The sequence below is a fragment of the Hyperoodon ampullatus genome (genome assembly GCF_949752795.1).
Source record: "Hyperoodon ampullatus genome assembly, chromosome: 1".
Classification (NCBI taxonomy): Eukaryota; Metazoa; Chordata; class Mammalia; order Artiodactyla; family Ziphiidae; genus Hyperoodon; species Hyperoodon ampullatus.
This window is the reverse complement of record NC_136914.1, coordinates 137,773,667-137,798,925: the sequence shown is the minus strand read 5'-3', so window position 1 is coordinate 137,798,925 and position 25,259 is coordinate 137,773,667. Positions and strand designations below refer to the sequence as shown.

Below are 25,259 nucleotides of genomic sequence, written 5' to 3'. Positions count from 1 at the left end.
CCTCAAACTGTGGTAGAACAGGGCTGGATCCATGTCTTGTGGCTTTTGTTGGGTGTGCAGTCTGGTCCGTCACTGGCAGACTTCTTACCAGGGGCACAGTCAGGTGTGGCTTCCAGTGGGTCCATTAGTGCTCCCGTGAGGTTACTGGGCTGTTCCCGGGTGGGCAGCATTATGTTCAGGCTGCAGGAGAGTGGAAATGGAGCTGGGTAATGGGAATGCTTTGGGGGCCACAGCCAGGTCTGAGGTTGGCAGGCCTATTACTGAGAGTACCTATAAGGGTTCCTTGGGAAGGGGCTAGGTGCAGGACTGGGCAAGGAGGGCTGGAGCCAAATCCACAGGAAGATGGGGCTGCTTTGGGTTCATAGATGGGACCATAGTTGGAGGGTCTGCCACTGGTGTGCAGGCCTGCCTCCTCATTTTTGGGCTCCACTAAGGCTGTGCAACCTCCTACCTGGATTCCAGTGCTCCCACAAAGGCATTTTTGTCTATGGATGCCTGCCAAATATTTGTTTCTGTGGAGAGACATGGGCTGGGGACCTCCTAATCTGCCATACTGCTGATATCATTCCTCTTTATTTTTAAAATTCCTATTAAACATATTCTGTAACAGAGATAGAAACTTCATGCAACTTAAGTAAGTTTTACTATAATAAGTAATACTCTGGGGGGAAAAGGTAGAGAAATATTCAGAATGGATAGGCCAGATTATAAATTTATCATTTTAATAGACAATGTAATAAATACAAATGATGGATTATTACTGAATATTCAATACCTCTAAACTGAGTATAAAAGCAATAATTATAAGCAAGCTACTGCAATAGCTGCATAGTTAGTATGAAAAAAATGATCTTATGAATATCCTATTTAACTACCAGAAACAAGAAACTTAAAACAAAATGGTACAGTACTGTATCTTTTCTTCCTAAGAAATTAGTTTTCAAAAATAATCTTGAAAAGAAATTCTACTTGGTGCTAAAAAGTCTTTTTTCAACATAAGATATAATTATGAGTCCTATAAAAAATCTCTCAAAAATTGTATGAATTCTGAAAATCCAAAAGAATAACTTACTTTATTTCAAGTTGTTTGATTTTATTTTCTGCTGTCTTAAGTCTTAGCTGAAGATCATCTTTTGAACGCTCTGCAACCAGGCATCTTTGGTGCATTTCTTCTAGTTTTCTGTAATCTTTTTCATTTATTCTGCCTTCAAGGTAAATCTGCAGAAGAGGCTTATATGTATATTACTTTGCACAAGGAAATTATCTTAAGAAATTATACAGTTTAGAAACTGAAATAAATGATGAGAAATAAAAACTCATGATCATGTGTTCATCTGTCCCATTATAACATTAAAATATATCAATAATTAATTTTGGTTGTTTCACATTTATAAAATAAACTGCTGAAAACTGACATATAAAGTAATTGCTTATTTTTTGAAATTATTCAGGCTCATTGTACTATTCAAATAGTTTTAATAAATGCTAGAAAGAAATATAAAATAGCTGAAATTTAAAAAATACTCTAAATGTTACCACTTGGAGACAACTGCTTTGATTCTTTGATGACCACTTTTAAGACAATTCTGTATTGCAATATTCAAAAGTACAGACACATACTGTGGTGCAATGAGTAGAACTATCTGAAAGTGAGTCCAGAATCTCACTCTAGGTTAACCAGGCAATGATCTAGCTGAAATGGGGGTTTCCCCTTCCCTAGCAGAAGTGGTTGTATTCAAGCTCTGCTTCCTGTGAGACTGGGCTTCCACCTATGACAGAGAGGCTGTAGCATCCCATGAACTGCAAGGTCTCCAGGTGCTAGGCAGTTCACATTTTCAGACGCACCCTACACACAGGTACCCTCCAATCCAGAATGCTTGGCCAAGTAACCTGTGTCTTCTCTCACTGACAAGACTGCTTTGTCACTCCTGCTCTACAAAAAGACAGAGTATCAAAATGTCAATGTCCTGCTACTAAAATACAGACCTATACTACAGGACCAGCAGTATTTTGACTATAGCATACTTGTCTGTGGAACAGTGGGAGAAGAGAAAGCTGCGACTTCTCTTTACCTGTTGCCTTTAGTCTTGTAGGTTTTACGTTTCCCCAAAAAAGCCTATTCCTTAACCTATGCCATGTGATATAAAAAAAATTCATCCCAAACCCTAATGGCAGGTCCAATCTAAATGGGACCTAGTCCTATTCCATAACAGAGGGAAACTCAGAAGGGATCAACCTTGTAGGAGTGGTGACCATGAATGGCCTACCCTGAACATAATATGTATATTTCTTTTTTTCTTCCCCCACAAATGGGATTATATACTATATTCTCCTTTGTAAATTACTCTTTTATTATCTGATGTTGTCATAATCTTTTTATGTCAATAATAGAGATATAACACAAGTTTTTTTTATAACACATAGCTCTTCTTTGAAAATCAAACTCTGACTCTACCATTTAGTATTTTTTTAACATTGGGTAAATTACCTAACCTCTCTATGAAAGTTCCTAATGCAGCACCTAAAACACAATTTGATTTGCTGAATCAAATTTAGCTCTTTTTCTCCCCAAGTTATTTTAACAGAGTGGGATATTTACTGCTAAATAAAAAGAGTTATCTAAGTAAGAAATAAATTTCAAACTGTAGACTTCTTGCAATATTCATTCTCAAATGTCACTGGGGTAAATATTCTTTCCTAACTGTGATTAAAAATCTGTGTTTTTAAAAAGGTAAAAATCATGGCAATTTATAATTTTTTGGTTATATATACTTTTTATATTTATAGATGGCCTACACCCAATAAGAGTTGGCAGAAATTTTAAAAAGAGAAGAAAGATAAAATAAAATTTAATATTGGGATGAGGTCTAAGCAAGGAATACAGTTACTTTGTAAAATTTATACTTTTAAGTAAAAAGTTCAAATAATGTGGCCACTCTTGTTAAGAAATGTATACAGGCAATAGCAGTACTTAAATGCAGATTCTGAAAATAATCCAAGCAAATAAAAGCACTCACCAGGAGAATACTTATAATATAGGGGTTGCTAGTAGATAGTATGATGAAAGCAGACAGTAATGTTGAATACTTGCAGTTGGGTTTTAGGTAGTGAGTTTTTCCTTTTTCTCTTTACCTTTTCTAGTTCTTCTTCCACTGCTTTTTTCTCCCTAATGGCTTGTTCAATTTGGCCTTGTTTTCCAGCACACTCCTATAAATTCAAATCATGTTGTAAATAAATATATTTGTAAAACCTTAAGAAAAATAGAAAAGGAAAATGATATGTTCATAATAAGAATACCACACTTACCTATTTGTATAGCAGGACCATACTGATTATTAGGGAAAAAAACAAAAACGAAAAACTCAAATCTTCAAAGAACTACCTATCTCAGGATTTCAGAGATCAGCTCTGGCATAGAATGCCAAGAAGTTCTAAGTAAACATACTAGATGGAAAACAGAGGTTGAGGGATTCTGGGGAGAAATAAATAACTGAGACCCCTTTCTCATATTACAGTTTTCCTTTTCATATATTCTTAACCACATATTTTAAAAGGTAACATAGAATTAGACAGTGACACAGCACCACAGCATAACCCATGCCCTAAAAGATGCATGGGTATATAAATTCTAGAACAGTTAATTTTCTTTTGCAAAACTTATAAGCAGCCAGTGGACATAGTAAAAATGTTTCATTAACATGAAATAAAACATTTCTGACTCGAAAGGTTTTAATCACTAAAATCAAACAAGCATATCAATACTCAACAAATTAAAAATTCTGCAAATGAGACTAAAACTAAGAAAAATCATTATAACGACTGGCTCCTCACAGCTATTTGTTTTTCTCTATTTATTTGTGAGAATGGGTGTGGTTATTTTCTGCTGTTGCGTGCTGGATGAACCTGCTTTGCTGACAGTACACTGCTAATATTTAATTATCTTTACCATAGCTTTATTTTACAGAAATACTATATAACAACATGTTTTTAAAGTTCAAAATACGTAACTTCTAAATTATGATCCCAAATTAATAAACTCTGATTATAATGAAGATCTTTAAACCTATGTTGTAAATAAGATTATTAATCTAAATTTATCTTTTATTAAGATAGAACTGTTAGTGTATAAGATATGTAACTTTATTTTTTTTTAACATCTTTATTGGAGTGTAATTGCTTTACAGTGGTGTGTTAGTTTCTGCTGTATAACAAGGTGAATCAGCTATACATATACATATATACCCATAACTCCTCCGTCTTGCATTTCCCTCCCACCCTCCCTATCCCACCCTTCTAGGTGGACACAGAGCACCAAGGTGATCTCCCTGTGCTATGCGGCTGCTTCCCAGTAGCTACCTATTTTACATTTGGTAGTGTATACACATTCATGCAACTCTCTCACTTCGTCCCAGTTTACCCTTCCCCTCCCCTGTCCTCAAGTCCACTCTCTAAGGCTGCAACTTTATTCCTGTCCTGACTCTAGGTTCTTCAGAACCATGTTTCTTTTATTTTTTACATTCCATATATATGTGTTAGCATATGGTATTAATTGTTCTCTTTCTGACTTACTTTACTCTGTATGACAGTCTCTAGGTTCATTCACCTCACTACAAATAACTCAATTTTGTTTCTTTTTATGGCTGAGTGACATTCCATTGAATATATGTGCCACATCTCCATTATCCATCCATTTGTCAGTGGACACTTAGGTTGCTTCCATGTCCTGGCTATTGTAAATAGTGCTGCAATGAACATTGTGCTACATGACACTTTTTGAATTATGGTTTCCTCAGGGTATGTGCCCAGTAGTGGGATTGCTGGGTCAAATGGTAATTCTATTTTTAGTTTTTTAAGGAAACTCCATACTGCTCTCCATAGAGGCTGTATCAATTTACATTCCCACCAAGAGTGCAAGAGTGTTCCCTTTTCTCCACACCCTCTCCAGCATTTATTGTTTCTAGATTTTTTGATGATGGCCATTCTGACTGGTCTGAGGTGATACCTCATTGTAGTTTTGATTTGCATTTCTCTAATGATTAGTGATGTTGAGCATCCTTTTATGTACTTGGCAAGCTGTACATCTTCTTGGGAGAAATGTCTATTTAGGTCTTCTGCCCATTTTTTGATAGGGTTGTTTGTTTTTTGATATTGAGCTGCATGAGCTGCTTGTATATTTTGGAGATTAACCATTTGTCAGCTGCTTCATTTGCAAATATTTTCTCCCATTCTCAGTGTGGTCTTTTCATCTTGTTTATGGTTTCCATTGCTGTACAAAAGCTTTTAAGTTTCATTAGGTCCCATTTGTTTATTTTTGTTTTTATTTCCATTCCTCTAGGAGGTGGGTCAAAAAGGATCTTTCTGTGATCTATGTCATAGAGTGTTCTGCCTATATTTTCCTCGAAGAGTTTTACAGTGTCTGCCCTTACATTTAGGTGTTTAATCCATTTTGAGTTTATTTTTGTGTATGATGTTAGGGAGTGTTGTAGATTCATTCTTTTACATGTAGCTGTTTTCCCAGCACCACTTATTGAAGAGGCTGTCTTTTCTCCACTGTATATTATCTTTATCAAAGATAAGGTGATCATATGTATGTGGGTTTATCTCTGGGCATTCTATCCTGTTCCATTGATCTATATTTCTGTTTTTGTACCAGTACCATACTGTCTTCATTACTGTGCTTTGTACTATAGTCAGAAGTCAGGAAGCCTAAGTCCTCGAGCTCTATTTTCCTGTCTCAAGATTGCTTTGGCTAATCGGAGTCTTTTCTGTTTCCATACACATTGTGAAATTTTTTGTTCTAGTTCTGTGAAAAATGCCATTGGTACTTTGATAGGGATTGCATTCAATCTGTAGATTGCTTGGGGTAGTAGAGTCATTTTCACAATGTTGATTCTTCCAGTCCAAGAACATGGTATATCAAGACTCTGGGAGGGCTCATGCCAAGGAGTATTTCCCAGAATTTCTGCTCCCAGTGTCCTTGTCTCCACAGTGAGCTACAGCCACCCCTTGCCTCTGCCAGAGACCCTCCAACACTAGCAGGTCTTTCGCAAGGACGTGAGCCTCTGCCAACATCAGGCACTGTCATCCCTACCCAGAACCATACCCAGAGGACTCAGGATATGACCACAGTACATCTGTCAGGATCAGTGGAAGCCAGGCTCCTTTCCTGACACACGAGCTGGCTTGAATAGCATGCCACAGAGGTGTTTATCCAGTGAACAACCTATAGTCAGAAAACATTTCTTCAGTAGTCTGTGTTCAAAAACATTAATATTCAAATGTAACAATATTGCATTGGTTTTCACTGTCTGGCTTTTTCTTGTAACCAGTGAGTCATCCAGGCTTGCAGTACTTGCAGAGCACGACACTAAAGATTAAGAATACTAAAGTTGGATCGTCGCGTCGCGGCGTTCTTCATCAAGATATATCAGAAATACATCTACATGTGGAACAACTCCTACAGAACATCTACTGAACGCTGGCAGAAGACCTCAGACCTCCCAAAAGGCAAGAAACTCCCCACGTACATGAGTAGGGCAAAAGAAAAAAGAATAAACAGAGACAAAAGAATAGGGATGGGACCTGCACCAGTGGGAGGGAACCTTGAAGGAGGAAAGGTTTCCACACACTAGAAGCCCCTTCGCGGTGGAGACTGCGGGTGGCGCGGGGCGGGGGGGGGGAGCTTCGGAGCCGTGGAGGAGAGCATAGCCACAGGGTTGGGGAGGGCAAAGCAGAGAGATTCCTGCACAGAGCATCGTTGCTGACCAGCACTAACCAGCCCGAGAGGCTTGTCTGCTCACCCGCCGGGCAGGCGGGGCTGGGAGCTGAGGCTTGGGCTTCGGTCGGAGCGCAGGGAGAAGACTGGAGGGGTGAACACAGCCTGAAGGGATTAGTGCACCACGGCTAGCCAGGAGGGAGTCCGGGGAAAAGTTTGGACCTGCCGAAGAGGCAAGAGACTTTTTCTTCCCTCTTTGCTTCCTGGTGCATGAGGAGAGGGGATTAAGAGCGCTGCATAAAGGAGCTCCAGAGATGGGCATGAGCCGCGGCTAACAGCGTGGACCCCAGAGATGGGCATGAGATGCTAAGGCCGCTGCTGGCGCCACCAATAAGCCTGTGTGCGAGCACAGGTCGCTCTACAAACATCCCTTCTGGGGAGCCTATGCAGCCCACCACTGACAGGGTCCCGGGATCCAGGGACAACTTTCCCGGGAGAATGCACGGTGCGCCTCAGGATGGTGCAACGTCACGCTGGCCTCTGCCGCCGCAGGCTCGCCTTGCACTCCGTACCCCTCCCTCCCCCCGGCCTGAGTGAGCCAGAGACCCCGAATCAGCGGCTCCTTTAACCCCGTACTGTCTGAGCGAAGAACAGACGCCCTCCGGTGACCTACACGCAGAAGCGGGGCCAAATCCAAAGCTGAACCCCGGGAGCTGTACGAACAAAGAAGAGAAAGGGAAATCTCTCCCAGCAGCCTCAGGAGCAGAGGACTAAATCTCCACCATCAACTTGATGTACCCTGCCTCTGTGGAATACATGAATAGACAACGAATCATCCCAAATTGAGGAGGTGGACTTTGAGAGCAAGATTTATTATTTTTTCCTCTTTTCCTCTTTTTGTGAATGTGTATGTGTATGCTTCTGTGTGAGATTTTGTCTGTAAAGCTTTGCTTTCACCATTTGTTCTAGGGTTCTACATGCCCCTTTTTTGTTTTGTTTGTTTTGTTTTTAATTTTACCTTACTTTATTTTATTTTCTTTTATTGTCTTTTCTTTCTTCCTTCCTTCCTTCCTTCCTTCCTCCCTCTCTCCCTCCCTCCCTCCCTCCCTCTCTCCCCCCGCCCTTTCTTTCTTTCTTTCTTTCTTTCTTTCTTTCTTTCTTTCTCTTTCTTTTCTTTTCTTTCTTTCTTTCATTCTTTCTTCTTTTTCTCCCTTATAATCTGAGCCATGTGGATGAAAGGCTCTTGGTGCGGCAGCCAGGAGTCAGTGCTGTGCCTCTGAGGTGGGAGAGCCAACTTCAGGACACTGGTCCACAAGAGAACTCACAGCTCCACATAATATCAAATGGCGAAAATCTCCCAGAGATCTCCATCTCAACAACAACACCCAGTTTCACTCAACGACCAGCAAGCTACAGTGTTGGACAAACTATGCCAAACATCTATCAAGACAGGAACACAACCCCAATCATTAGCAGAGAGGCTGCCTAAAATCATAATAAGGCCACAGACACCCCAAAACACACCATCAGACGTGGACCTGCCCACCACAAAGACAAGATCCAGCCTCATCCACCTGAACACAGTCACTAGTTCCTTCCACCAGGAAGCCTACACAACCCACTGAACCAACTTTAACAACTGGGGACAGACACCAGAAACAACGGGAACAACGAACCTGCAGCCTGCAAAAAGGAGACCTCAAACACAGTAAGGTAAGCAAAATGAGAAGACAGAAAAACACACAGCAGATGAAGGAGCAAGATAAAAACCCACCAGACCTAAAAAATGAAGAGGAAATACGCAGTCTACCTGAAGAAGAATTCAGAATAATGATAGTAAAGATGATCAAAAATCTTGGAAATAGAATAGAGAAAATGCAAGAAACATTTAATAAGGACCTAGAAGAACTAAACAGGAAACAAGCAATGACAAACAACACAATAAATGAAATTAAAAATACTCTAGAAGGGATCAATAGCAGAATAACTGAGGCAGAAGAACGGATAAGTGGCCTGGAAGATAAAATAGTGGAAATAACTAAAGCAGAGCAGGTTATAAAAAAAGAATGAAAAGAACTGAGGACAGTCTCAGAGACCTCTGGGACAACATTAAACGCACCAACATTCAAATTATAGGGGTTCCAGAAGAAGAAGAGAAAAAGAAAGGGACTGAGAAAATATTTGAAGAGATTATAGTTGAAAACTTCCCTAATATGGGAAAGGAAATAGTTAATCAAGTCCAGGAAGCACAGAGAGTCCCATACAGGATAAATCCAAGGAGAAACATGCCAAGACATATTAATCAAACTGTCAAAAATTAAATACAAAGAAAACATATTAAAAGCAGCAAGGGAAAAACAACAAATAACACACAAGGGAATCCCCATAATATTAACAGCTGATCTTTCAGCAGAAACTCTGTAAGCCAGAAAGGACTGGCAGGACAGATTTAAAGTGATGAAGGAGAAAAAACTACAACCAAGATTACTCTACCCAGCAAGGATTTCATTCAGATTTGATGGAGAAATTAAAACTTTTACAGACAAGCAAAAGCCGAGAGAGCTCAGAACCACCAAACCAGCTTTACAAGAAATGCTAAAGGATCTTTTCTTGACAAGAAACAAAAAGAAAACACTTATAATAACAAACACAAAACAATTAAGAAAATGGGAATAGGAACATACATATCAATAATTACCTTAAATGTAAATGGATTAAATGCTCCCACCGAAAGATACAGACTGGCTGAATGGATACAAAAACAAGACCCATATATATGCTGTCTACAAGAGACCCACTTCAGACCTAGGGAAACATACAGACTGAAAGTGAGGGGATGGAAAAAGATATTCCATGCAAATGGAACCAAAAGAAAGCTGGAGTAGCAATTCTCATATCAGACGAAATAGACTTTAAAATAAAGACTATTAGAATAGAAAAAGAAGGACACTACCTAATGATCAAGGGATCTGATCTAAGAAGATATAACAATTGTATTTGTATGCAAACACAAAAGACCCCGAATAGCCAAAGCAATCTTGAGAACGAAAAGCAGAGCTGGAGGAATCAGGCTCCCTGACTTCAGACTATACTATAAGGCTACAGTAATCAAGACAGTATGGTACTGGCACAAAAACAGAAATTTAGATCAATGGAACAGGATAGAAAGCCCAGAGATAAACCCACACACATTTGATCACTTCACATTTGATTAAGGAGGCAGAAATGTACAGTGGAGAAAGGACAGCCTCTTCAATAAGTGGTGCTGGGAAAACTGGACAGGTACATGTAAAAGTATGAGATTAGATCACTCCCTAAGACCACACACAAAGATAAGCTCAAAATGGATTAAAGACCTAAATGTAAGGCCAGACACTATCAAACTCTGAGAGGAAAACATAGGCAGAACACTCTATGACATAAATCACAGCAAGATTCTTTTTGACCCACCTCCTAGAGAAATGGAAATAAAAACAAAAATAAACAAATGGGACCTAATGAAACTTAAAAGGTTTTGCACAGCAAAGTAAACCATAAACAAGACCAAAAGACAACCCTCAGAATGGGAGAAAATATTTGCACATGAAGCAACTGACAAAGGATTAATCTCCAAAATTTACAAGCAGCTTGTGCAGCTCAATAACAAAAACAACCCAAACCAAAAATGGACAGAAGACCTAAATAGACATTTCTCCACAGAAGATATACAGACTCCCAACAAACACATGAAAGAATGCTCAACATCATTAATCATTAGAGAAATGCAAATCAAAACTACAATGATATATCATCTCACACCAGTCAGAATGGCCGTCATCAAAAAATCTAGAAACAGTAAATGCTGGAGAGTGTGTTGAGAAAAGGGAAAACTCTTGCATTGCTGGTGGGAATGTGAATTGGTACAGCCACTATGGAGAACAGTATGGAGGTACCTTAAAAAACTACAAATAGAACTACCATATGACCCAGTAATCCCACTACTGGGCATATACCCTGAGAAAACCATAATTCAAAAAGAATCATGTACCAAAATGTTCATTGCAGCTCTGTTTACAATAGCCAGGAGATGGAAACAACCTAAGTATTCATCATCGGATGAATGGATAAAGAAGATGTGGCACATATAATACAATGGAATATTACTCAGCCATAAAAATAAACGAAATTGAGCTATTTGTAATGAGCTGGATGGACCTAGAGTCTGTCATACAGAGTGAAGTAAGTCAGAAAGAGAAAGACAAATACTGAATGTTAACACATATATGGAATTTAAGAAAAAAAATGTCATGAAGAACCTAGGGGTAAGACAGGAATAAAGACACAGACCTACTAGAGAATGGAGTTGAGGATATGGAGAGGGGGAAGAGTAATCTGTGACAAAGTGAGAGAGTGGCATGGAGATATATACACTACCAAACGTAAAATAGATAGCTAGTGGGAAGCAGCTGCATAGCACAGGGAGATCAGCTCGGTGGTATGTGACCACCTAGAGGGGTGGGATAGGGAGGCTGGGAGGGAGGGAGACGCAAGAGGGAAGAGATATGGGAACATATGTATATGTATAACTGATTCACTTTGTTATAAAACAGAAACTAACACACCATTGTAAAGCAATTATACTCCAATAAAGATGTAAAAAAAAAAAACAGAACATGGTATATCTCTCCATCTGTTTTTATCATCTTTAATTTTTTTCATCAGTGTCTTATAGTTTTCTGCATACAGGTCTTTTTTCTCCTTAGATAGGTTTATTCGTAGGTATTTTATTCTTTTTGTTGCAATGGTAAATGGGAGTGCTTCCTTAATTTCTCTTTCAGATTTTTCATTATTAGTGTATAGGAATGCAAGAGATTTCTGTGCATTAATGTCGTATCCTGCTACTTTACCAAATTCATTGATTAGCTCTAATGGTTTTCTGGTAGAATCTTTAGGATTCTCTGTGTATGGTATCATGTCATCTGCAAACAGTGACAGCTTTACTACTCCTCTTCCAATTAGGATTCCTTTTATTTCTTTTTCTTCTCTGATGGCTGTGGCTAAAACTTCCAAAACTATTTTGAATAATAGTGGTGAGAGTGGGCAACCCTGTCTTGTACCTTATGTTACTGGAAGTGCTTTCAGTTTTTCACCAGAAAAACTGTGGGTTTGTCACATATGGCCTTTATTATGTTGAGGTAAGTTCCCTCTATGCCTACTTTGTGGAGCGTTTTTAACATAAATGGATGTTGAATTCTTTCAAAAGCTTTTTCTGAATCTATTGAGATGACAATAAGGTTTTTCTCCTTCAATTTGTTAATATGGTGTAACACATTGATTGATTTGTGTATATTGAAGAATCCCTGCATTCCTGGGATAAACCCCAGTTGATCATGGTGTATGATCCTTTTAATGTGCTGTTGGATTCTGCTGGCTAGTATTTTTTTGAGGATTTCTGCATCTATGTTCATCAGTGATATTGGCCTGCAGTTTTCTCTCTGTGTGACAACTTTGTCTGGTTTTGGTATCAGGGTGATGGTGGCCTCATAGAATGAGTTTGGGAATGTTATTCCCTCTGCGATATTTTGGAAAAGTCTGAGAAGGATAGGTGTTAGCTCTTCTCTAAATGTCTGATAGAATTCAACTGTGAAGCCATCTGGTTGTGGGCTTTTGTGTGTTGGAAGATTTTTAATCACAGTCTCAATTTCAGTTCTTGCGATTGGTCTGTTTATATTTTCTCTTTCTTCCTGGTTTAGTCTCAGAAGGCTGTGTTTTTCTATGCGTTTGTCCATTTCCTCCAGGTTGTACATTTTATTGGCATACAGTTGCTTGTAGTAATCTCTCATGATCCTTTGTATTTCTAGTGTCAGTTGTTTCTTCTCCTTTTTCATTTCCAATTCTATTCATTTGAGTCGTCTCCTGTTTTTTCTTGATGAGTATGGCTAATGGTTTATTAAATTTTTTTATCTTCTCAAAGAACCGGGTTTTAGTTTTATTGATATTTGCTATTGTTTGCTTCATTTCCTTTTAATTTATTTCTGCTCTGATCTTTATGATTTCTTTCCTTGTGCTAACTTTGGGGGTTTTTTTGCTCTTCTTTCTCTTAGTGCTTTAGGTATAAGGTTAGGTTGTTCATTTGAGATGTTTCTTGTTTGTTGAGGAAGGATTGTATCGCTATAAACTTCCCTCTTAGAACTGCTTTTGTGCTTTTGTTGCATCCCATAGGATTTGGGTCATCATGTTTTCATTGTCATTTGTTTCTAGGTATTTTTTCATTTCCTCTTTGATTTCTTCAGTGATCTCTTGGTTATTTAGTAGCATATTGTTTACCCTCCACCTATTTGTATTTTTTACAGATTTTTCCCTGTAATTGATATCTAGTCTCATAGCATTGTGGTCTGAAGATATACTTGATATGATGTCACTTTTCTTAAATTTATCAAGGCTTGGTTTGTGACCCAAGATATGATCTATCTTGGAGAATGTTCCATGAGCAGTTGAGAAGAAAGTGTATTCTGTTGTTTTTGGATGGAATGTCCTTTAAATATCAATTAAGTCAATCTTGTCTAATGTATCATTTAAAGCTTGTGTTTCATTATTTTCATTTTGGATGATCTCTATCCATTGGTGAAAGTGGGGTGTTAAAGTACCCTCCTATTATTGTGTTACTGTCAATTTCCCCTTTTATGGCTGTTAGCATTTGCCTTATGTATTGAGGTGCTCCTATGTTTGGGTGCATAAATACTTACAATTGTTATTTCTTCTTCTTGGATTGATCCTTTGATCATTATGTAGCGTCTGTCTTTGTCTCTTGTAATAGTTTTTATTTTAAAGTCTATTCTGTCTGATATGAGAATTTCTACTCCACCTTTCTTTTGATTTCCATTTGCATGGAATATCTGTTTCCATCCCCTCACTTTCAGTCTGTATGTGTCCCTAGGTCTGAAGTGGGTCTCTTGTAGACAGCATATATACGGGTCTTGTTTTAGTATCCATTCATGCACTCTGTGTCTTGATTGGAGCATTTAATCCATTTACATTTAAGGTAGTTCTCAATATGTATGTTCCCATTACCATTTTCTTAATTGTTTTGAATTTGTTATTGTAGGTCTTTCCCTTGTCTTGTTTTTCCTGCTGAGAGAAGTTTCTTTAGCATTTTTTTGTAAAGCTGGTTTGGTGGTGCTGAACTCTCTTAACTTTTGCTTGTCTGTAAAGGTTTTAATTTCTCCGTCAAATCTGAATGAGATCCTTGCTGGGTTTTTTCCCTTTCATCACTTTAAATATGTCCTGCCACTCTCTTCTGGCTTGCAGAGTTTCAAATGAAAGATCAGCTGTTAACCTTATGAAGATTCCCTTGTATGTTATTTGTTGATTTTCCCTTGCTTCTTTTCGTATTTTTCTTTGTATTTAATTTTTGATAGTTTGATTAATATGTGTCTTGGTGTGTTTTTCCTTGGATTTATCCTGTATGGAACTCTGCGCTTCCTGGGCTTGATTATTTCCTTTACCATATTTGGAAAGCTTTCAAGTATAATCTCTTCAAATATTTTCTTAGTCCCTTTATTTTTCTCTTGTTCTTCTGGGACCCCTGTAATTCGAATGTTCATGTGTTTAGTGTTGTCCCATATGTTTGTGATACTGTCCTCAATTCTTTTCATTCTTTTTTATTTTGTTCTATGGTAGTTATTTCCACTCTTTTATCTTTCAAGTCACTTATCCATTCTTCTGCCTCAGTTATTGTGCTATTGATTCCTTCTAGAGAATTTAAAATTTTATTTATTGTGTTGTTCCTCATTGTCTGTTTGCTCTTTAGTTCTTCTAGGTCCTTGTTAAACATTTCTTGTATTTTCTCCATTCTATTTTGAAGATTTTGGATCACCTTTACTATCATTACTCTGAATGCTTTTCCAGGTAGACTGCCTATTTCCTTTCATTTGTTTGGTCTGGTGGATTTTTACGTTGCTCCTTCATCTGCTGTGAATTTCTCTGCCTTCTCATTTTGCTTAACTTACTGTGTTTGGGGTCTCCTTTTCACAGGCTGCAGGTTCGTAGTTCTCATTGTTTTTGGTGTCTGCTCCCAGTGGGTAAGGTTTGTTCGGTGGCTTGTGTAGGCTTTCTGGTGGAGGGTACTGGTGCCTGTGTTCTGGTGGATGAGGCTGGATGTTGTCTTTCTGGTGGGCAGGACCGTCCGTGTCTGTTGGTGTGTTTTGGAGTTTCTGTGAAGTTATGATTATAGGTAGTCTCCCTGCTAGCATGGGGTTGTGTTCCTCTCTTGCTAGTTTTTTGGCATAGAATGTCTAGCACTGTAGCTTGCTGGTCCTTGAGTGGAGCTGGGTCTTAGTGTTGAGGTGGAGATCTGTGGGAGAGCTTTCACCATTTGATAATATGTGGGGCCGGGAGGTCTCTGGTGGTCCTATGTCCTTAACTCAGCTCTCCCACATCAGAGGCTCAGGCCTGACACCCAGCCTGAGCACCAAGACCCTGTCAGCTACACGGCTCAGAAGAAAAGGGAGAATGAAAGGAAGAAACTAATACAATGTAATAAAATAAAGTTAGTAAAATAAAAGATAAGGAAAATATTCTTTAAAACAAAAAAATAGAAAAGTGATAAAAGAAAAAGCAAGGAAGAAGAGAGCAACGAATCCAAAAAACAAATCCACCAATGATAACAAGCGCTAGAAACTATTCTAAAAAAAAAAAAAAAACAGACAGAACTCTAGGACAAGTGGTAAAAGCAAAGCTGTACAGGGAAAATCACACAAAGAAGCATGCACCTACACATTCACAGAAAGAGAAAAAGGAAAATACACACACACACACACATATATAAAAGGGAAGAGAGCAACCAAATCAATAAACAAATCTAGTAATGATAATAAGCTCTAAATGCTAAAAACTAAGATAAACATAAAACCAGAGACAAATTAGATGCAGAAAGCAAACCCCAAGTCTACAGTTGCTCCCAAAGTCCACCGCCTCAATTTTGGGATGATTCATTGTCTAATCAGGTATTCCACAGATGCAGGTACATCAGGTTGATTGTGGAGATTTAATCCGCTGCTCCTGAGGCTACTGGGAGAAAGTTCCATTTCTCTTCTTTGTTCACACAGCTCCCGGGGTTCAGGTTTGGGTCTGGCCTTGCCTCTGCATGTAGGTCGCCCTCTGACATCTGTTTTTCACCCAGACAGGATGGGGTTAAAGTAGCAGCTGATTTCGGGGCTCTGACTCACTCAGGCCAGGATCAGGGGGGGAGGGGTACGGAGTGTGGTGTGAGCCTGTGGTGGTAGAGGCCCGTGTGACGTTGCAACAGCCTGAGGCGTGCTGTTTGTTCTTCCAGGGAGGTTGTCCCTGGATCACGGGACCCTGGTGGTGGCGGGCTGCACAGGCTCCTGGGAGGGGAGGTGTGGATAGTGACCTGTGCTTTCACATAGAGTTCTTGGTGGCTGCAGTAGCAGCCTTAGCGTCTCATGCCTGTCTCTGGTGTCTGCACTGATAGCCGTGGCTCGCACCCATCTCTGGAGCTCGTTTAGGTGGTGATCTGAAGCCCCTCTCCCCGCACACCTCAAAACAATGGTCTCTTGCCTCTTCGCAGATCCAGTCTTTTTCCTGGACTCCCTCCCGGCTAGCTGTGACGCACTAGCCCCCTTCAGGTTGTGTTCATGCAGCCAACCCCAGTCCTCTCCCTGGTATCTGAACTCTGAAGCCCGAGCCTCAGCTCGAAGCCTCCACCTGCCCCGGCAGGTGAGCAGACAATCCTGTCAGGCTGGTCAGTGCTGGTCAGCAGCGTTTCTCTGTGTGGGAATCTCTCCGCTTTGTCCTCTGCATCCCTGTTGCTGCACTGTCCTCCGTGGCTCCGAAGCTTCCTCCCTGCATACTCCCCGTCTCCGCCACTGAGGGGGCTTCCTAGTGTGTGGAAACTTTTCCTCCTTCACAGCTCCCTCCCAGAGGTGCAGGTCCCGTCCCTATTCTTTTGATTCTGTTTTTTCTTCTTTTTTTGCCCTACCCAGGTATGTAGGGAGTTTCTTGATTTTTGGAAGTCTGAGGTCTTCTGCCAGGGTTCAGTAGGTGTTCTGTAGGAATTGTTCCACATGTAGATGTATTTTTGATGTATTTGTGGGGAGGAAGGTGATCTCCACGTCTTACTCCTCCACCATCTTGAAGGTCCCCCCAAGAAATGTAACTTTAATGTTCCATATATGTTCATACAATAAGTTGCTAATCTATGAAAAGGTAATTTTCTGGTGTGAAATTTGGCATTTATCCTATGTTCATAACTTACCTCATGTAATTTTTTAATAGACTATTTTTTAAGAGCAGTTTAGGTTCACAGCAAAAGTGAGGGGAAGTTACAGACTTCTCCTATACTTCCTGCCCCCATACATACATTGCCTTCCCCATTATCAACATCCCACGATGGAGTGGTACATTTGTTAAAACTTATGTACCTACATCTCACAATATTATCACCTAGAGGCGATAGCTTACATTAGAGTTCACTCTGGTGTTGCACATTTTATGGGTTTGGATAAATTTATAATGACATATATCCACCATTATAGTATCATATAAAGTAGTTTCACTCTCTTAAACATTTTCTGTGCTTTGCCTACACTTATTCATCTCTCTCTTTCTCCTCCTTAAGCCCTTGTAACCACTGATCTTTTTACTGTCTCCATAGTTTGCCTTTTCCAGAATGTCATATAGCTGGAATCATATATTATGTAACCTTTTCAGACTGGCTTCTTTAATTTAGTGATATGCATTTAAGTTTCCTTTATGTCTTTTCATGGTGACGTAGCTCATTTCTTTTAAGTGCTGAATAATATTCTATTGTTTGGAAGTACCAGTTTATTTACCCATCACCAACTGAAGGACATCTTGGTTGCTTCCAAGTTTTGGCAATTATGACAAAAGCTGCTATAATATAAACATCCATGTGCAGGACTTTTGTGAACATAAGTTTTCAACTCCTTTGGCTAAATACAAAGGAATGCAATTGTTGGATCCTATGATAAGAGTATATTTACTTTTGTAAGACAAGAGCAAACTCCCTTCAAAAGTGGCTGTACCATTTTGCATTCCTACCAGCAATGAATGAGAGTTCCTATTGCTCTTTGTCAGCATATGGTGGTGTCAGTGTTCTGGATTTTGGCCATTGTAATAGGTATATCTGGCACTTATTTGGTGTAATGAGTGGTATCTCATTGTTGTTTTAATTTGCATTTTTACATAGGATTTAGAGTATCTTTTCATTTACTTATTTGTCATCTGTAAATCTTCCTTGGTGAGGTGTCTGTTAAGGTCTTTGGCTCAATTTTTTAAATCAAGTTGTTTGTTTTCTTACTGTTCAGTTTTAAGGATTCTTTGTATATTTTGGGTAATAGTCCTTTATTAGATATGTTTTTTTGGTAAATATTTTCTCCCAATATATGATTTCAATTTTCATTTTCTTGATAGTGTCTTTCACAGAGCAGAAAAATTTAATTTTAATGAAGTCCAACTTCCCAGTTGTTTCTTTCATGGATCATATCTTTGGTGTTGTATCTAAAAGCTCATTGCCAAACCCAAGATTATCTAGATTTTTCTCCTATGTTATCTTCTAGGAGTTTTATAGTTTTGCATTTTACATTTAGGTCTGTGACCCATTTTGAATTAATTTTTATGTAAGGTCTGTATCCAGATTCATTCATGTGAATACCTAATTGTTCTAGCACCATTTGTTAAAAAAAGACAATCTTTGCTCCATTATATTACCTCTGTTCCTTTGTCAAAGATCAGCTAACTGTATTCTGTGGGTCTATTTCTGGGTTCTGCTCCATTGATCTATTTGTCTGTTGTTTCACTGATAATACCCTGTCTTGGTTACTGTAGGTTTCAAGTAAGTCTTGAAGTGCGGTACAGTGTCAGTCCTCTGACTTTGTTCTTCTTCTTCAATGTTGTATTGACTATTCTAGGTCTTTTGCCTCTCCATTCAAACTTTAGAATCAGTTTGCCAATATCCACAAAATAACTTGGTGGGATTTCAGTTGGAATATAGATTTCTAAATCTATAGATCAACTTGGGAAGAAATGACATCTTGACAATATTGAGTCTTTTTATCCATGAACATGGGCTATCTTCATTTATTTAGTTCTTCTTTGCTGTTTTTCACCAGAGTTTTGTAGTTTTCCTCATATATATTTGGTTAGATTTACACCTAACTGTTTAATTTTGGGGGTGCTAATGCAAATGACAATGTGTAAATGACACTGTGTTTTTAATTTCAAATTCCACTTGTTTATTGCTGGTATATAGGAAAGCAATTGACTTTTGTATATTTACCTTGTATCCTACAACCTTGTTATAATCACTTCTTTGTTCCAGAGTTTTTATTTTTTATTCTTTTGAACTTTTTACATAGACAATCATGTTATCTGAAAACAAATTCTTCTTTCCCAACCTGCATACCTTTTACTTCCTTTTTTTGGGGGGGTCAAACTGCATTAGCTAGTACTTCCAGTATGATCTTGAAAAGCAGTGGTGAGAGGGGACACCCTTGCCTTGTTCCTGATCTTAGTGGGAAAGCTTTCAGTTCCATAGCTGTAGGTTTTTTATAGATATTCTTTACAAAATTGAGGAAGTTTCCCTTTGTTCCTAGTTTACTGAGAGATTTTTTTTATCATGAATGCGTGCTGTATTTTGTCAAATGCTTTTTCTGCATCTATTATATGATTCCCATATGATTTTTAATGTAGATATTAATAATAAGGTTAGATCACACTTCTGGGTCTGGTGAGAAGCATATAAAGAAAGATATGTTATAAATGTGTTATGAATCTCTCTTTATCTAATCCACCATTTAACTGCCAAACAACAATGGTTGAATATTTACTTAACCTGAGATAACAAAGTTAAAATGAGACAGAAAAGTAGAAACCTTTAAGGGGAAATATAAGAATTCTATCAGAGATACACTAAAAACTAAAGCAAACATTTAAAATTACTATTAAAAGCTTTTCAGATATTAATCACCACCAATATTCCTACCTTTTGGACAAGAAATGACCAAATGATACTAGAAATTTTTTCAAGAACTCATGGAGTGCTTCCAAAATCATACCCTCATAGTGTACCATAAAGAAAGTCTCAACAAATATTAAGAATCAGTATCATATAGAACATGATCTGTGATCTCTATTTAACCAGATTAGAAATTAGTAATAAAAAGGAGTCTAAATACCCATGTATTTGGGAATTTGAAATTAGACTTCTAAAAAATTCATGGATCAAAAAAAAGATCATAATGAATGTTTCATTTTACATGTATAAATTTGGGCATTTATAACCAATCCTCTCCCTAATTTGCTATAGATTAGCAAAAAACCTCTGCTACTTGGCAGAAGTAAAACCTTGAGTACTTGAAGAGAAACATATGCTGCATATGTTGCTCTCCAAAGTGAGATATGTGGCTTGAGACAGACTCCCTCTGGCCTTTTCTTAAACCTATCCAAAAAATCTACACATTAACCTAAAATACAAGACTTTATCTTTCCTGCAAGCATAACTTAGCTTTGGGTTAGCTAAAGTATGCTTAACTTCCCTCCCTGAATTCATGTTTAGTGCACAGGTGGTAAAATTGGTAATGAAGAATAGAAATCAATAGTCGACATTAGGTTATTATGCCTCAAACTGTAGTCTGAGTTCCTGAGAAAATCTGCTTTTTAAAGTAGCTGAACATGTCTTTCTTCAAATATACCTCTAAATGCTTAATATTTCAAACACTTCAATTAGTACAGTTTTTTTCACCAAACCAACATGACATCAGATAATATTTAATATCTTTAGAAAAATCCACTTAGCTATGAGTTACAAATGTTTTACTATAAATCCTAAGAAGCACGTTCTGTAATAATCTGAAATTATGTCTTCTTTTTACTCTAAAGTGAGTTTACATAGCTCTGGTTGTTACACAGCTAAGAGTTATTTTTAAAATCCCTGCAGGTCTTACCTAGTACACATTCTTAAATAGAAATAAATAATGTTCTTGTCCCTCCAGAGTTTATAATTTATTAAATAATCCTAGACTGGGGTAAAACCCCTCTTTTTCAAAGTTGTAAATCTTTTGATAGTAAATCAGTCCATGTGAGAGAACAAGCAAAATAGCAAGGTGACAGAAGAGGAAGTAAAACTGAAAAACAACAAACAATTAGACATGACTAATTGGCCACACTGCATCCCATTAATTTTACTTAATGTTCCTATAGTGTTAGAACAAATGACATTAAACAAACAAAAAGTAACACTGTTTCTTGTTCTAAAACTCTCAGGACCCACATACAATAACTAAGGTCTCATGATGTACACTGGTTTGTAGAATGTGGAAAAGATGTGATCATTCTTTCAGAGGTGTTTAAATATCAATCAGTCAATAAGGATTTATTGAAAACATACTGTGCAAAATAGTATATTAGGCAATGGGGAAAATAAAGGAAAACATAAGACTCTTCTACAGGGGAGGGAGGGAATGAGAAGGAAGACAAGGAGACAGAGAAAGAGAGGTGTAATACAATATAACATTTATTACAAGACATAATTCATTGTTAAATTTTGTAAGAAAGATTAAAAGTGATATGGATATTCAGGAGAGATGAGTTTGTAAAGTTGAAAATATCTTCCCAATCTCTGGAAATTCTTGTACTTTTATGCCCCTGTGAGCAAGGTTATTAAATTCCATTTCATCAGATCTTCAAGTTAAATTTATATATTTAATTCCACCTCTAGTCACACAAGCACTCTTTCCTCTCCCTTCTTTGCCTACTCATCCTTGAGTACTCATTTCTTTTGGAAAGACTGTCTTTCTCTTCCACCATCATGTATACTTTTTCTTTCTTCCTGGTCTCTCAGATGAACTCAGCATATGGTATCAGCTACAGATGGATGCTTCAACAGCACCCTGCGCATTTTTTGTCCCAAAAAGGTAATCATAGTAAAACGTGATAAATGCCATCCATCTTTCCTACTAGATCATAAGTTCCAAGACTGCAGATAACATGTTTACCTTTGATTTTTATTCTTTTCCTAGCATCTATTACAGTTCCTGGCATAATAAGTATCTTCTGAATAAATGAATGTGCAATAATATGTATCTTGTAAAGAAGATGTGGCATATATATACAATGGAATATTACTCATCCATAAAAAGGAACGAAATTGAGTTATTTGTAGTGAGGTGGATGGACCTAGAGGCTGTCATACAGAGTGAAGTAAGTCAGAAAGAGAAAAACAAATACCATATGCTAACACACATATATGGAATCTAAAAAAAAAAAAAAAGGTTCTGAAGAACCTAGGGGTGGGACAGGAATAAAGATGCAGACATAGAGAATGGACTTGAGGACATGGGGAGGGGAAAGGGTAAGCTGGGATGAAGTGAGAGAGTGTCATGGACTTATATATACTACCACATGTGAAATAGATAGCTAGTGGGAAGCAGCCACATAGCACAGGGAGATCAGCTCGGTGCTTTGTGACCACCTAGAGGGGTGGGATAGGGAGGGTGGGAGGGAGATGCAAGAGGGAGGGGATATGGGGATATATGTATATGTATAGCTGATTCACTTTGTTATACAGCAGAAACTAACACAACATTGTAAAGCAACTAAACTTAATAAAGATGTTAAAAAAATGTTTTCTGGCTTTTAAAGTAAACAATATTCAGAAGAAAATAGGAGTATAGTCTTCTAACATACCATTTGAAGGGCTGAAAGTTCTTCTGTTAGTCGAGAAATCTGTACATTATATTGTTTTCTTGTGTTTGCAACCTGTAAATTAAGATATCTATGAATTATTTAGGCCTACAGTAAAAATAATTAACATCCAATAAAAACATTTAGAATAATAATTTTGATAAAAAATAAAATTATAACTTTTAGGGCATAAAGGATAAGCACACGATGTATTAAAGAGTCAAGAATTTATCATAACAGTGGAAGTAAGTGAACAGGATGATGATGTCTCCTAAAGTGTTTGTCAAATTTTTGGTCTTTATAATGGGTTCTCTTTCGATTAAAATTTACCATATTAGAAATGAAAACAGAAAATCTCAAAATATTTACTTATTAATCCCTTTATAAATAATAACCCTTTATAGGTTAACATAAAAAATACACTTTTGTGAAAATATGTGTATTTCCCCAAAATTAAAAAAATCTTTAGAAGTGGTATTAGTTTACATTTTTGCAAATTTCTTTAATGTCTATGGCTTAATAGAAGATAGCTAGACTCTCATATCTATTTCCATGTTCAAGCTGTTGTGTTGTTGCATACCATCAATTTCTGGAAGATAACCCTGCAGAGTCATGAGAGAATGACTGTGAAAAAAGCAAACTGTTTTACTATAATTATGAAAGTAGGTATGATTTTGCAGACCACCTGAACAATACTTTGAGATCTGCTACCACAGAGCAAGTCAGGAGAAAAACTGAAATATACACTAAAAATGTAATTAATAACTTTAAGGCACTTTTGTTTTATAAACAGAAGAATATTTTTATAGTACACATCATATTTCAGTGCCACATTACTTTATAAGAAAAACCTTTATTTTAATTAGCAGTTAAATATCTTCAGAAATAGTAGAATTTATGTGTACAGAGTATTTTCAAGAATTAGTCACATCTCCTCAGGGTGGCTCCTAAGACAATATTTTTTTCTAATATCTACTCATGTTTTTAATAAATTTATTTATTTATTTTTGGCTGTGTTGGGTCTTCGTTGCTGTGTGCAGGCTTTCTCTAGTTGTGGTGAGTGGGGGCTACTCTTTGTTGCAGTGTGTGGGCTTCTCATTGTGGTGGCTTCTCTTGTTACAGAGCACAGGCTCTAGGCGTGCGGGCTTCAGTAGTTGTGGCTCGCAGGCTCTAGAGCACAGGCTCAGTAGTTGTGGCACACGGACTTAGTTGCTCCATGGCATGTGGGATCTTCCTGGACACATGGCTCGAACCTGTGACCCCGGCATTGGCAGGCAGATTCTTAACCACTGCGCCACCAGGGAAGTCCCTACTCATGTTTTTAAAAAGACCATGAAGAATATTGATTCTGATGATATATCATCAATACACATTTATGACCCAAAGGTTTTTGGAAATTTTCTAGCATCTTATAAAATGGATTATTTCTCAAACATGATGTAAACCTTCTTTAGAACATTTACAACACTCCTATACACTTTAGTTAATTAAACTAGAGTTATCTTTTGGAAGACTTGCCGAGCATATTATATGTGGGTCCATTTCCGTTCCATTTTAGGTTATAATTTGATGTAGCTTTTCCTATGAAAAATTTTATTAAAAATCAACCCACCCTATTTACAGGTCAGTGACAATCATAGTTAGGATTTATTGAGATTTAATGTGTTATGAACTGTTCAGAGTGCTTTACGTGTTATTATCTCATTAATTCTCACAACAACATGATGAAGTAGTTATTATCCCCATTATAGATAAGGAATATTCAGGCTGAAACTAAGTCATGAAGGTTCCTAGAATAAAATAATTTTGGTTCTTATAAGCTCGATCATATCTGTCTGTCTCTCACATAGTTTTTTAAAAGTGTTCTTTTTAGTATCTAGAAATGATGCAGGTAACATGAGGGTTTATGATCATAATAGTATATATAATTTGAAATCACTTATGTTAATAATTTCATAGTCTTTATGAATATGTAGGAAAGCATATTAATGCAAATATTACAGTAAAAATGAAAACAGGAATTTCTACTTTTGCTAATTCATCTATCTGACAAAATATCAAATTAAAAATTACAACCAAGGCTTTTTGAAGAAGTGGCTGGCTGATTCTAGGTCTGAGGCAAGGAAAGTAGAAGATGAGAAATATCATTTATCCAGGAAAACTAGAGAGACAAATTGAGAAAAAAAATGAAGACTAATAGCAATGAATCATGAAATAAAAAAATAAAAACGAATCCATCATAACAAACAAAGGGGGCAGGACTCTAGCCCTAACCAAAAAATAACAGCTAATAAATGTATAGAAAGATTGACAGAATTAGAATTTCTAATTACCCCATATATTTATTTATTTTAGACAAGGATTATCAATGGATGACAAAACCACTGGATGAAAGATTTTGGTGGAAAAGGATAGCTGCATGGTCTTCAAGTATCTTCCCCAATTATTTATAAAGTATACAATGGAAAGATCTGGTCTTAACACCTTAATCATATGGTCAAGCTTAGCATCACCAGTGTACAACTGACATTACAGCTTCCTGATGTGATGAAGTGGGATGTAGGTATACATATCACTGCCAGAAATGACCTGAATCTAATCAAAACGAAACAGTCACATGAATCCAAATGTGGAATATTCTAAAGGATTCTACAAAGGATTCTTTGTCACATACAAAGGAAGGCAGGGGACTCAGGTAAGGGAGACTACAGAGATGTGGTAGTCAAATACAATGATGCGTAAACATGGATTGGATCCTGAATTTTAAAGACCAAACAGCTATAAACAATATTTTAGGGAAATTCGAGTGTGAATTGAAGTAATGTTGATTTTTTTTAAGACA

The 25,259-nt window shown here is 37.5% G+C and overlaps 1 protein-coding gene across 1 annotated transcript in view; it reads right to left on the bottom strand.

Moving 5' to 3' along the window:
- SCLT1 (sodium channel and clathrin linker 1) overlaps window positions 1-25,259 on the bottom strand; it is a gene marked incomplete at both ends in the record, with an annotated part of 272,227 nt that overhangs the window by 81,793 nt on the left and 165,175 nt on the right. The window contains 3 exons of the mRNA XM_079719413.1: window positions 1,073-1,218; window positions 3,133-3,207; window positions 22,421-22,492. Coding sequence (XP_079575539.1) covers window positions 1,073-1,218; window positions 3,133-3,207; window positions 22,421-22,492 — 293 coding nt within the window. The remainder of the gene's footprint in view (window positions 1-1,072; window positions 1,219-3,132; window positions 3,208-22,420; window positions 22,493-25,259) is intronic.